Below are 14686 nucleotides of genomic sequence, written 5' to 3' on the forward strand. Positions count from 1 at the left end.
GGGAAGGAACCTATTTAAAATCAGAAGATGGAGAACGTGCTTTTGATGTCTTAATGGTTCCTACAGCAACAGTGGGGGGATTCTGTGCACAGCAGGGGACTTTTTTGAACCATGCTCTCCTGGTTTAAATGCAGATTCCCACCAGCACTTTGCATTTCATACAGCTCAATCAACTTCAGTTTCCCTGATCTAAGCTATACTAGTGCAGAAGTTGACAAAGTGAGTTCAAGGTGATGGTGCTGTTCATGCTCATTTGAATCTTGTTGAGTGTGCATTTCAAATATCTAGATCGTCAAAGAAATTAAGATGGTAAAACCGTGGTCTTGGGAAAGAAAGTGCTGGAGTAACTGGGCACCAGGGGGAGAATCAGAGATGCCCAGCAATAGTAGGAGGGGTGAGCAGCAGTAGTGAGCATGTTAAAGCGTTAAAGCAAACATGTTAAAAGTTGCTATTGATATTGGGAATATTGGTAGGAACAAGGGATGGATGAGCTCTCCAGAGCCCATTAGCTGAGTTGACTCATTGTCTTGAATTAATTCTTTAATTATCTTATCTTCCCCCCATCCCCACAAAAAAATCAGGGGAAAGGGTTAGTTTTCCAGGCTAATCTAAGGCGCATGTAAAAATTATATACAGGCACCCATCCTACAACCCTTATCAGCACATCAGTATGTTGGAATATATATACCCCTCTCTTGGCTGCTATACCAATGGAGTGGGGGCAGGACTTATTGGAAGGAGGGGAGAGAAAGCTGTGAGGAAATTCATATCCACACTTCATCTGGAGTAGGCTTCTTGGTTTCTGAGTCTAGCTCTGGCAAATTTCACTAGCATATCAAATGGAGGATTTGGTTGCCTTACCTTACACTTACCCTAAGACTGGTGACTGGGATAATATCTCACCTGTACAAAGGGAGGATGAGACAGCTCGCCTAATCCTAATAAATTTATCAGATCGGAGAGAGCTTCCCACTCAAAACATCTCTTCAATGGGTGTGAAGATTAAAACCTTGCGCTCATCCCATGTGTGGCAGTGTGCCTCTCATCTGAGCCAGTGACTCTCCAACAGGAGGCAGACACCATTGTGACCTATTTGATGGGTAAGGACTGCCATGCCACAATGGAAGAGTGAGGAGTGCAATAAGCAGCAGCCGGAGCATGTGAAGTGTTAGAAAACAATTATCTTGTTTCCATGTAAATGATTCATGCCATAATTAAAACTAATGGGAGGAGGAAGAGAAACACAGACAAAGTAAGACACTGACTCTGGGAGGAATTGTTTGCTCTAGTTTTCAGCTGCTTTTCAAAGATGGATGGCAAAACAGATTTCGTTGTTGTAATAAAAGCTCTATTTAAATAACCAAAAGAGGAGAGATTTGCTTGAAGGTTGTTTTTGCCTACCTTTTCCCCAGAGCAGAGCTATGAACCTGCCGTGGGAGGCTGTGATGTAATTGCAGGCAGTGCATCATTTCCCAGCTGCTGGGAAGGCCATTTGTAGCATAAATTAACTATAAAAATACAGATGAGAAAATCTGCTTTTTCTCCAGAGGTGGGAGAGGCCACTTCATGCTCAATCCAGGCAGGCAGTGTCGGGCAGTTTAAACTCACATTGATTTACTTAAATGGGCCGCAGTGTGCAGCCTGGGGAGGAAACTGAACTCCCAGTTAAGCCATGGATGGCTGATTCAAGGATTCTCAGCTGGTGTAAATTGGCCTGGCTGCAATGACTGCAAGGGCACCTATGCCACTGATTTGCAACCACCGGAAAGTGGATTTTCGGATCCAGTGAAATTCATACCAACTGACACCAGCTGGCTCCTTGTTTCTGGCTCAGTCGCTGGTATTCACTCTGCAAGTGAACACAGCTATGGCATGCATGTGATCCTGTTCTAATCTCTCCAGTGTCAGGTATAAATGTCACAGTCAAGTCCCCAAAACTTCTTGAAGCAAGGACCTTTCCCATTTCACTGGACCTTTCAAAAATTCTGTCTTGCTGCTTGTTTGGCAAGATGTTGGTTAAAGATCTGATGTGCTTAAAAGGGAATTCTGGAACAGACAGTACCCACTTAGCTACACCCTCTAAATTAATGGAACACATATTAAAGGTTTTTCTACAGCATCTATTAAGGTGGCCCTTATCTTTTATGTGCTGTAGTGGTTAGACCAAGATTGGGGATACCTGTGTTCAAATCCCAAATCAGGACAGAGCCCACTGGGGGATTGTGGAGCAGGCCAACGATGGCTGAATCTGTCAATGTTGGTTTCTCTCAGTTTTTCAATATTAAAATCAGTTTCCTACATTTCCTCAGCAATTTGCATCATCATCATCATCATTAAAAAAACCTTATGAAAATGTCATGTCCAGTTCTGTTTAATAAAGCGGAAGTTTTAAAACTGAGCTACTATGAAAGATATAGGTAAAGGTAAAGGGACCCCTGACCATTAGGTCCAGTCGTGGCCGACTCTGGGGTTGCGGCGCTCATCTCGCTTTATTGGCCAAGGGAGCCGGCGTACAGCTTCTGGGCCATGTGGCCAGCATGACTAAGCCACTTCTAGCGAACCAGAGCAGCACACAGAAATGCCGTTTACCTTCCCACTGGAGCGATATCTATTTATCTACTTGCACTTTAATGTGTTTTTGAACTGCTAGGTTGGCAGGAGCAGGGACCGAGCAATGGGAGCTCACCCCGTCACGAGGATTTGAACCGCCAACCTTCTGATCGGCAAGTCCTAGGCTCTGTGGTTTAACCCACAGCGCCACCCACGTCCCTCATGAAAGATATACCTAGCCTTAAAAAGCATAAGGCATAGGAAGAAAGATTTTAAGTTGAATGATTTTAGGAAAATACAATTCAGTGCTGGAACAAACTTTTCAGAGAATTATGAAATTTTGAGCAGTTCAAAGCAACAAAAATGTTTTGGTACAGGCATCAATCACCAGTGCTTTAGGATATCTTGACTTAAAGCCAATTAGCTAGCCCACTAACCTTGGGCCAGTCGCAGTCTCTCAGCCTAACATACCTCACAGGGTTGTTGTGAGGAGAAAAATGTGAGGAAAAGAATCAAGTGTGCCACTTTGAGCTTCTTGGAGAAAAGGAGGGGTAAAAATGTAATAGATGCTTTCCAGCTTTTTTTTCTGGAATTCTGACACGATAAATAGAGCACACTAAGGGCTGCTGCCAAGGATCAGTAGATGCTGGTCATCAGTATTGGTGTTGCTTGAAAACACTCACTTTTGCCTTCAAGTCTCAGCAAGACAGCAGAAGAAGCCATTTGAGTCAACTGTGGAGTCTGAAAGGTCTGCTAAGACTGCAAACGATGTTGAGGCGAGCCAAGACAATGTGACCTAATATGGCCTCTTGCCAAGAAAAACCACCAAACTTTTCTTAGGAGAATTAACTCTAAGACATATCTTAAATCAAGAACTGCAAAATCCCACAGTGCTGTTGTAACTGTGTTTTGAATTTCTTGTGAATTCTGCGTTTCCTCCCTTCATTAAAAAGCAAGAGTTCACTGTCTGAACCACACAGTAAAATACCTGCATCCACTTAATAGGTGACATCATGGCTTTACAATATACACTGAGAGTCAATATACACTTCAGTATTAGAACCTGGACTTAATGAGCTGTTGGCAATCTGAGAAGTGATAGAGGAAGCTGTGCGTTGTTTCGGCAATAATGTATGCTTCTGAAAAAGCACATATCCAGTGTCTTCAAAAATTTCATTAAGCTGAATGGCTACGAAGTGGCTGCTGTGCTGAGCCTATCACAAGTGTCAGTGATAAGTACTATTTTGCTGTTCCCTTGAACTTGCCATCTGCTATGATCACCTGTTTGCTCATGTTCCTAGGCCGATACTTTTTCTCTCCTCCCTTCCTCTTTATTTCCCATTCAAAATATAGTTCCTTTGGGACCAAGCCTCCCTTGAAATATGTCTCCAATATGACCTTGGTCCTCATAATCACCATACAACAAATTATGACTGCAATAAATATTGGAATGGATATTCAACTAAAACCATTTTGTATGGAAATCATTAGAAGAGGGCCAATGCATAGTTGCAGCTGTTATCACTGACTAAAAGTGAATTGATGGAAACTGCATATCTCCCTCCACGTGAGTTCTTACATACATGATATGTGAACAGGAACTTACCAAAGAGCTGGTATAAGTGGGGTCTGAGGTATCATCTTGTAAGTAACGTGACAGGCCAAAGTCAGATACTTTGCAAACCAGGTTGCTGTTGACCAGGATATTTCTGGCTGCAAGGTCCCGGTGGACGTAATTCATTTCTGCAAGGTACTTCATACCAGCTGCGATCCCTCGCAGCATCCCCACCAACTGGATGACTGTAAACTGCCCATCATTTTGCTGTATCAGTGAAAGTTAAATGAAAGAATTAGCATTCCTCTGTATTCAAGGAATCCGGGCTGGGAATAGTATCCTACAATACGGGCTCTAAGGAACAGAGATCTATTTGGCCAGATAGGGAGGCTAATTTTGGGGAAATGTGAAGGAAGCGGTCCCAAGAGATGATAGGAAATCTCAAGCAGTAGCTGAAGGAAGGAGAAAGAACAGGCAATAGACTGGAAACTAATTCTAATGAAAGCATAAGTGGAAGAGATGGAGTGCCAACGAAAATATGAGCAGTAAATGAAGAGAATTGAGAAAAGGAAGGACCAATGAAGGAATCTCAAGGAAAAAGCCATTGCCTACTATGGCAACCTACACCAATACTCTATATCTTATCGGACTACAACTCCCACCATCCCCGCCCATTGGCCATTTTGCTAGGGCTGATGGCAGCTGGAGTCCAAAACTTCCTGAGAGCACCAGAATGGGCAAGACTGGTCCAAGAGCAGGAGAAGCTCTCCACTGGTGTCAGAAGGAGAGTTGGAGACCGTTTAACAGTCCTAGGATGATGGTGATTATTTGTATCCTGCCCTTTTCCCTGACAGAACTCAAGATAAAAACAAGAACTGCTAAAAACATAAAAAAATCAATAAAATCTGTTTAAAATATTTATCAGCAGGGTTGCTACAAAATGCAGTAAACATTTGGGCAACTTCCAAACAGATTTAGCAATATTTACATTAAGGCCAGGATGTCATTGTTGTTTTGGACGATTTAATTTGGAGGGAACGGCATGCTCCTGCATTTGCAGGGCTGAATTGCACAGTGAACACCTCCATGAGAGCTGGCCTCATTAAATCGATCCAATTTCATTATCACTTCAAAAAGAAAGAAAGTCATACTTACTCGTAAAAAGGAATCCAGGGCACCATTTTCCATAAACTCTGTAATAATCATCACTGGACGGCTTTTGGTGACCACCCCCTCTAGTCGAATGATGTTTGGATGATCAAACTGACCCATGATGCTGGCCTCACTCAGGAAATCCCGCCGCTGCTTCTCAGAGTAGCCAGCCTTTAATGTCTTAATAGCCACATAGATTTCTCTCTTGCCAGGCAGTTTGAGGCGCCCTTTGTAGACTTCACCAAACTCCCCTGTAATGGAACAGGTACCGTTTACAATTGACTTTGCTCGTTCTGCTATTTTAAGGGGGGGGGGAATGAGAGCTACCCAATCTGAGGACAAGGTGCTTGCCCAAGACATTCTAAACATTTCTTCAAAAAGTGAATGGCAGGAAAACATATGTCTAAATACCAGCCCTGTAATAAAGTGAGCAGAAGCAATACACAGCACAATTCTTGTACCTTTAACTATATTGTCAAAGAGGGAGGTTTGGGCCAAGGAGATTTTTTCTTTTAGCACTATCACATGACATGACAGTATGACATCACAATGCCGAAAGGTCCAGAAGCCTCTGTTCCAGCTTCCTCCAGGCTGGGTCTCTCCAGATGTTGCTGGACTACAGCTCCCATCAGCTCTAGCCAGCATGGCCAACAGTCATGGATGATAGGAACTGTAGTCCCAACATCATTTTGTTGGCTCCAGGTTGTCTGAAACCCTGGAGAGCAGCTGCCAGTCAATGTAAACATTACTGAGCTAGATGGACAATAGTTTGACTTGGTACAAGGCAGCTTCCTGTGGTGCTTCCAACTACTCGGCCATCAGTTAATTCAGTAGAAATATGTTTTATGTTGTAATCTGTTTCATTGAAGAGAAACTTCCTAACAGTAAGAACTGTTTGACAGGGAAACAGGAGGTGGTGGGCTCCTCTTCACTGTCTGCAATGCTGAAAGTGAATTTTGCCAGGGATGCTGCAGATGCTGCACAAGGCAGAGATCTAGATGACATCCAAGGTCTCTCCCAAGCTGTCATACTAATGGTACAGTCCTCAACATGTATACTCAGAAGCAAGTCCTACTGAATTCATGGAGCTTTCTCTCAGCTAAGTAGGCATAATATTGCAGCCTTATTCTGTGATCCTAAGTCTATGTGCTAAGTCTTACTGAACTCATTGGGCATATTTTTAAGACCAAGTCACAAGACAGGCAAGACAAATGTAACTCTGACACAATTAGTAAAAGAAGAAAAGCAACAAATAGGACAGAAGAGACCAAAAACTGTTTTTATTCCAATTTTATACCAAAGCAGACAGAAAACTATTTACAGTGGACTTCAGTGGAAGCAGACAGGTGAAATTTTTAGAATGGACTTCAGTGGAAGCAGAGTAAAAGGGAAAGGGCTTGCTGCTTGAGCTGCTCTCCAAGGCTTTTGTGAGCTACCAGTGTCTTCCATCTTGTCTCATAAAATGGGGAGGGAAAGGCGTTTGTGGAATGAGTGGGAGGCTCAGTATAGAGGCAGAAAGTGTGGTTGGGAGGGAGATAAAGTAAAAGAGAAAATTAAGGATGCTTCCAGACAATAGCTCATAAAATAGGCACAGTGCCAACTCCAGAAGAGGTACTTCCTATTCCAAACATTTGGTGCCATGATGGTACTGCCATTGTTGTGCCACCCAGACTGCCTCTAGTCCATTTGGACAGACAGTGATTGGAATGAAAATCCACATGCTGTACATCTGATGCTCAGAAGCAGCTTCATCTGGAAGCACCTTTAGTGGAAAAAGAAGCAACGCTGAAGCACTGAATGCAAATAGCCAGCAATGAATGCAAACAATAGGTTGGCACAGATTATAAGCAACTGGTTATAAAGATGCTGGAAAGAAAGAGCAAAGAGATATAGCAGCAGATGGGCTCTGACACATGGGAGTTGGGAACTTACATGCTAGCAAATAAACTTTTTTGAGGCAGACTCTAGATGCCCAGAGCAAAGGAATGGGCAAAAAGTATACTCTGGTCCATTGGTGGACTACAGGCCACTTTCTGATGGTTCATGTACTGTGGCTCTCCAGGTGATGTTGAACTCCAACTGCCATCAGTCCAGCTAGCCTGGCCAATAATAAAGGGTGATGAGACTTGTAGTCCAACCATGTCAGGAGACCCACAGGTTCCCCTACCCCTGTTATAAAGAATGCTGGACTAGCTTGCTCCTAGTGTGCTCCACCCAAGCACTTCTTATATTCTCAGGAAAGACTGCATACTCAGGATTTCCACCATTTCACAATAGTGGAAAGATTCTGAGTATGCACACTTACTCTGTAAATTTGGGGTGAGGGGACATTGGAAATCCTTGGGGATGGTAGTACATCAGTCCTCTCATGGTGTAGTCAAAATGCAATACTTTGCTGTCTTCAGGTTGCGATACTTTCCCCTTTTGATGGACTAGATGGGCTTTGGGATCTACCTATGGTCAACTGCAACCACAAAGATTCTTTTCCCCCCCATACATGGCTACTGTTAACTAAAGTTCTGAACATGCTGCTCCCTCCAGCGGGGGTACTAACCTCCTCCTAGGTGAACTGTACTTCCTGGATCATTTGAAGTTGTACAGTGATGAAGCAACATTCACATGTTAGCACTGTCTTTGGGAATGGGTCTCTGGTATGATGAGTTTGAGAAGTGCTCAGGGGCTGTAGTTAAACTGTGCCCGTCCTGGGTAAGCTTACCACTCAAAAGATTTAAAGGGAACAAGTCAAACAATTTGCACAAAATAACAACTAATCTCTTAAATGCTGTTCTTCACACTGTTGTTTAACACAAACGGCTGGTTTTTAATAACTAGAGGGTAGGTTGTTGTTGTTGTGTGTGTTTTAATGGCAAGTATGCAAGCTTTTCCTTCTGAAATTAGCTAACGGCCCCAAAAAGGTATGATTCCTGCTGTAGCAGATAAGAGAGATGCTGTAAACTAGGGAGCTATTGCCCTACCTATTTATTGTTAATTAAACCAGGGAGCACAACAATGTATTAAAGTGAGTCAATTAATTAAGCACAGTCTCTTAAATCACAGAAGAAAATTCTGTTAGGCTTCCAGGAGAAAAGTGCCAGTCCACTGTTAATTGAGCAGAACGAGCCTGAGCATCCACAACAGAGGAGGGAAGGGAAGAAAGCAGGAAGGTAAATGAAGGGAAGGGGAAAGGGGGGAGGGATGCCACTGAAACCTGCCCAATGGGAAATGAGTCACACCTGCTCCAATGACTTCTTCAATCTTCACGAAAGACACATCAATTTCCTTGGCAAACTCACGAACAGCTTCATTGGGGTCCTCATACGTAAAAGGGTCAATGTAGATCTTCATTCCTGGGGATCCTTCTCATTTTAGAGAAGAGCAGAAGAGAGAGAAAAAATCATATTCATCTCCGGGAAAAGGGATCAACAGCACGTCTCCCCCTAAACCTTCCTTCCTTGCCTATCTGTACAATCAGCTCCCCTATTCACTTGCTCTCTTGTTTCGTTCTTCCTCTTATATTTCTTTCCGCTTCCCCTGCATTATCTTTTCTCCTTGAAATGTGTAACGTATTAGTTATAACTGGCAGATTGGGAGCAGGCCATGGGTTGCACCCAGAAAGTGGGTGCACACTGTTATTTATTGAAGCAGTACCAAATCCATTAGCAGGAGAGTCAAGGAAAGAACTGCAGGTAGAGATCAATATTTATCAATCTGACACCTTTCCTGCGTCTGTCTGATTGGAAGGGTTATACCAGGTGGCTGTGCTATAGCAGTGAATGGAAGGCAAAAATAAAGTTAAAAATCAAAGAGAATAGCAGCAAGCTGAGAGAATAAATGAATGAATAGGAGGAGGAGGAGGAGGAGGAGGAGGAGGAGGGGGAGAAATGGAAGAAAGAAGGAAATCACTTTGGGAAAAGTTGTCTCAGAAATGAAAAAGAAGAAAGGAAAGAAAAATCAAGAGGATTCAATCACAGTGAAAATCACGGTGTCCCTTCTGAAAGAGGAGGCGTATACAGATGAAGGACTTAAGAGAGTGCAGAAAGTCATTTATTCGGCTTTTTGACATTCTAGGAGCTTTCCAGTTGATTCAGATTGACTACCTCTGTAGCCTGGTGTTAAATGCCTCCTTGCAAGCCCTCTCTTGTTCAGGCTGAACATTCAACCCGCTAGAGGGAAGTTACAAACCAACACTAGTTTGCTGTTTTTATGGGAAAGATGGCAGCAGGTTTACGATGCTGCTGTTCATGCATAATTTAAGCCATTTTTATTTACCCAACATACCTTTGATAGTTTTGTGGCTGCTACTAAAATGACAGAATGCAGCAATTACAAACGAGTGAGCATCCTAATGATAAAATACAGCCTCCATAATAAATATTCTTGGGGGTTTGCTTTAGCTTTCAAAAAGCGTCACAAGGCCCCTTGCAGCAGGCTGCCAAATCTCTACCAGACATGACTGGGAACTTGTAGGCTGCTGCAGGGAGTTTGGGAGGTTGCCGGCAGGAGTTAACTTTGGTGGAAACCTCATTATTTCACTCATTAAATTTTAAGAGAGATCTCACACTCAGGAACACAAATCGCATTGGTGGAGGCGTTTCCTTCCATCTGGTGCACATTAAATCGTGGAACCCGTGAATCTAACAAAGGCTAGTCAAGTTGCTGTTTTGAGATTACACTGCAAACTTGAACGCTGGAAAAAAACCAATCACTTTCACCCATTACAAAGGCAACCGATGTATTTCTTGTTTGCGGCCAGGTGCAAGTAAAGAGAAGCGAGAGCTCTACCACCTCCCGAACTGCGGCTTAGTCCTCTCGAGCCTTTTATGCCATTCACCTGTCAAATTACCTGGCCTGCAGGATCCAAAAAGGTGTTGCTGCAGCTATGAGGCCCAGCAGGCTGAAGCTGAAAATCCCAGTCTTCCGAACGTGAAAATGGGCTTCCCAAGTAGTGAAAGTCACCTGAGCTAAACATGGCATGCATTACATCACACCACCCTTTGCCAACCTGGTGCTCTCCAGAAAATTGTCCTTCCATTACTTCTTCAACTCTCTCTTTGTAGTGTACACTATTTTCAGAGAAGTGGCTAACCTAAGATTTGTCATATGCTTTTGACCAAAATGAATCACTATATTTAACACCTGAAAAGATTGCCAGAGATACTCTGGGTGATCGCAGCAGGCAATCCTTGGAATGCATTGCACAGTTATCTTGTTTTCACTGGAAAAATAGTAATCCTCTTTTATTCTGGGCAATGGCACTAAAGTCAGCCCCTCTGCTGTGACTCTCCTATTCCCTACTCTCACCTGCCCCTTTCTCTTTCCATCCTATTATTAACTTTTGTTCTAGCATCTCATCTCTCCCAGGATTTGCTCCTCACCTTTTTATGTTTGGCAATCAGTCAGAGAGCAAACACTCTCCACCTCTTCTCAGCTTAGGACTGCAGTTTTAATGTCTATATAATTAATCCAATTCCATTCAAGCATTATTCATTTACCACATATTTAACGTAAGTAGCAGCCGTAAGCCCTATGAAACATGAAGATCCAGGTCTAGAATATCCCAGGACTGCAGAAGAGTCACAAACTTTGAAATCTGTTGTGGCATTTCCAGACTCCAGAGTTTCTATGAGTCTTGAGAATTCAGAGTGCCTGACACTCACAAGTCACATAGGAACAGGGCAGAACATCCATTCCCCACCAACTGCTGGTTGCTACTCATCCGGATGGTGCACCACGTCTAATAGAAGCAGCAAAGGTGGCATAGGACACAACACCTAGTGAAATACCAAACCCTTACAATAGTTCATCTCTCTTCCTCGCAGTACAATTCTTTCACTTACAGCTTAGTAGTAAAGCACTAAATCTGCCAAAGGGAAAGCTGCAGCTTACAGGAAGGCAGCCTTAGGCACACACTGGGCCAAAACTCTATCCTTCCATTACTGATGGCAAAACCTGCGATGAAGTCATCCATGCTTTGCCCAGTTCATAAATCTTTTTACAGCTTCATCACATACATTTTTACTGTTCCATAAATCCTTTTACAAGTGCAGCTGATGCTCTAGCAGGATTACAAAGGAATTTACAAGATCATAACCAAGGCTGGCTTACAGATTAGAAAAGCAAAACAAACATATAACACAGAAGGATCAAGTTGGGGACGCAATGACCTTGGACTTAGTGCTACCCACTCGGCCAGTGTAAAATGGCTTCTAAACGTCCAGGAGAAAGGTATCCATGCTGCTGACAAACACCTCTGTACTCATAAGACGTCTGAGGAAATCTGCCAGAGTTTGGAACCAAACTATGGATAAAGGCAGTCTGACATATTTGGAACAACATCTTTGGAAGTGCAAAGTACAGTACAAAGACCAAATCCAACCATAGGTCTATCAATAAAAGCTTTATGATTCGTCTACTCAAAGATGGCGAGTAGAACGGTGTATATTCCCAGTTGACAGGAGCTGTTTGGTTTTCTTGCTGAGAATTAGCAACCTCTCTGTTCTGCCTAAAGAAAAGGACTTTTCTGCACAGGTGTGTGTGTGTGTGTGTGTGTGTGTGTGCGCGCACACACACACACACACACACACACCACTTACAAGCAATAGACTCAAGTGACCGCATACACACACAGCGCTGGGAAATAATTAAATAGTTCAATTCAAACCCAGAAATGGCAGGAGAGAGCTACAGAGTCCTCGTGGCTCACAAAGGGACACTCTCCAGATTCCGAAGAAGATGTCAGTGAGGGTGAAGGAAACCCCATAGAGACCAGAGGTGCAGCAGGGCTCGGCTTAGGCTGTTCAGCCTCCCCATCTAACAGCTGGTGTGTGGGGTCACGCAGCAGCTGCAGCTGCTTTCCCATGCATCCTCCAGCCTTCTGCTGGCCCCAGAGTTTCAATTCTAGTTGTGGATATTTTTGGATCCAGTATTTTGGTATGGATTGAAGTGAGAGGGAACAGAGGGTGTTTAAAGGGTGTTTAGAGGTGCTCCCCACTTTAGTTTCACTGAAGCATGCAGCTGGGGAGAATGCCTGTATCTCAAAGTTGTGCATTTTTTTCTGCACCACCAGCAGATGGCAAGCTAGTGAAAGATGCATCTCTCTAATTTTGTGTTTCAGGGTTTTCAAGGGCACACACTCTGCATCTTGCATGGATACTTACCAAAACAATAACTGAGAAGATAAATCCAGTGGAATCACCTGGCTATGAGACTTATGCACAGTATTAGCATGGGCACACAGCTCTTGCCAGCACACAAAATGGATCATGAACTTTTGGAAATTACCTTTAAGATGTAGGAGAGCTTTATCAACGGCTTTAGCCAAAATAGTTAAATGGAACCTCCACATATAGAGGTAATGTACCTATGTATATAAATACCAGATGCTGATGATAACAACAAGGGAGGTCTTCATGTCTAGTTGGTGACCATGGGAAGCATCTGGTCAGTCTCTGTTAAAAACAGAATGCAATACTAGATAGACCTTGCTCTGCTCCAGCAAGCAATTATTGTCTTCTTAACTTCTTACTTGTAGAACAAGATACTGATACTCTGCAAGCAGGCACATGGAAGAGACTGGCTTGCCAACTGAGGCTGCCTCATTTGTGTTTGGCTGCTTATTGCATATAGGTCATTTAAATGCCAGCACTCCAACACGCAGAAAATGGTTTGAAGAGTTAATTAGACAGACTAACCTAGATGTTTCATTTGGGAAAAAAGATATACACTGTAAGGATTTCTGTTTTACTGTTGCAGTGACAGACTATAGCACTGGCTCTGCAGTGTGCCGAAACAGAATTGAAAACGTTGCTTGTTACCTTGTACCCTTTTTTATCTACATCAGCCAAGTAGAGGGGCTGTAGGGAGTGCTCTTACTAGAGCTTTGCGGGGGACTTTTCTATGCACTCTGGTTTCCGTCTTTGGCGTTCCATGGTGCCAGAAGCAGTTTAGTCATGCTGGCCACATGACCCGGAAAGCTGCCTGTGGACAAATGCCGGCTCACTCGGCCTGAAAGCAAGATGAGCACCGCAACCCCATAGTCGCCTTTGACTGGACTTAACTGTCCAGGAGTCCTTTACCTTTACCTTTGCTGAGGGACACTTTCTCCCCACCACAAACATAAAGAAATGGTCCTGACCTGTGGATTCTTCCAAGACCTGGGATTTTAAAAGAAAATGTTTTATTTGCTCTCTTTCTCCATTATCTAGCCTGCTATCGTTAGCAAAATGCCTTCTTTTGGGAAACCTTAAATGACCTCTTATGTGCATATTTTCATATTCATGTGAGAATGATCTCTGGCCACCCCAAGCCATTCTCCAGACCTTGGATTCCCTGGGCTCTCTTGGCCATTACTTCCTCACTTAACCTTCCCACTGAGCAGTGTGGAATTAGGAGAGTATCCTGTTCACATAGCTTTCATTACTAGTCACAGTGGCTTTGTTAACATGCTTTCCCCATTCATCCATCCATCCATCCATCCATCCATCCCTATACTCAGAATTTATGGATGCAATTCCAAGCAGCGCTAAGGAGATCACTCCATCAGCACAAACATTTTTACTTGCCTGATGGAAAGATCTCCCATCTCCTCCTGCTGCATGCTATTCTGGGTGTTCTCTCACCCCTCTTTGGGCTGGTAGGAGAGCATGAAAGCACACAGGGGGAGGAGAAGGGGGAAGCCCCATTGTGCTAGCATGCTAGGTAAAGGTAAAAAGGTAAAGGACCCCTGGATGGTTAAGTCCAGTCAAAGGCGACTATAGGGTTGCAGCACTCATCTCACTTTCAGGCCGAGGGAGCCGGCGTTTGTCCACAGACAGCTTTCCAAGTCATGTGGCCAGCATGACTAAACCGCTTCTGGTGCAACGGAATGCCATGACAGAAACCAGAGCGCATGGAAATGCTGTTTACCTTCCCACCACAGCAGTACCTATTCATCTACTTTCGAACTGCTAGGTTGGCAGGAGCTGGGACAGAGCAATGGGAGCTCACCCCATTGTGAGGATTTGAAATGCTGACCTTCTGATTGGCAAGCCCAAGAGGCTCAGTGGTTTAGACCACAGCGCCACCCACACTCAAATTCCAGGAACAGAGTCTTTTATTTTGTGCAGTGCAGGCCTTGCCCAGAGGTTGCCAAAAGCGCATAATCTGAAATGTGTGCAGTCTTCAAGGCACTATCAGCAGTCACCTGGGATATGCACTGTTACCAATGAGCTGCTACTCAGATTTGGCATCCAGGTGGGAGCTTTTTCCAAAAGAGGTGGGAGAGCTTTGAAAATAAAGAAGGAAATGCATTGGCAGGATTGATTCAAGGCATGGCACCCCACAGATCAATGCAGGAAAACATACCTGCAGAAACCTTTGTTTTGTCTCAGAAGGAACGAGTTGATCTGCTGCCTATTAATAACTTTTAAAATTTCTGCACAGAGGAGGCCA

At 43.7% G+C, this 14686-nt stretch overlaps 1 protein-coding gene across 12 annotated transcripts in view; it reads right to left on the reverse strand.

Moving 5' to 3' along the window:
* Window positions 1–14686, reverse strand: part of EPHB1 (EPH receptor B1) — a 366263-nt gene that overhangs the window by 34691 nt on the left and 316886 nt on the right. For 11 of the 12 annotated variants that reach the window (XR_013839287.1, XR_013839288.1, XR_013839289.1 and 8 more), the window contains 3 exons: window positions 8491–8613; window positions 5261–5508; window positions 4157–4372 (listed from right to left, as the gene is read on the reverse strand). Coding sequence is in view for 5 of the 12 variants with exons in the window: in XM_079977255.1 (XP_079833381.1) it covers window positions 4157–4372; window positions 5261–5508; window positions 8491–8613 (587 nt within the window). In the remaining 7 variants the exon portion in view is untranslated. The remainder of the gene's footprint in view (window positions 1–4156; window positions 4373–5260; window positions 5509–8490; window positions 8614–14686) is intronic. The other variant, XM_079977256.1, reaches the window with a different exon arrangement.

Source organism: Podarcis cretensis, assembly GCF_951804945.1.
Source record: "Podarcis cretensis genome assembly, chromosome: 5".
Lineage (NCBI taxonomy): Eukaryota > Metazoa > Chordata > Lepidosauria > Squamata > Lacertidae > Podarcis > Podarcis cretensis.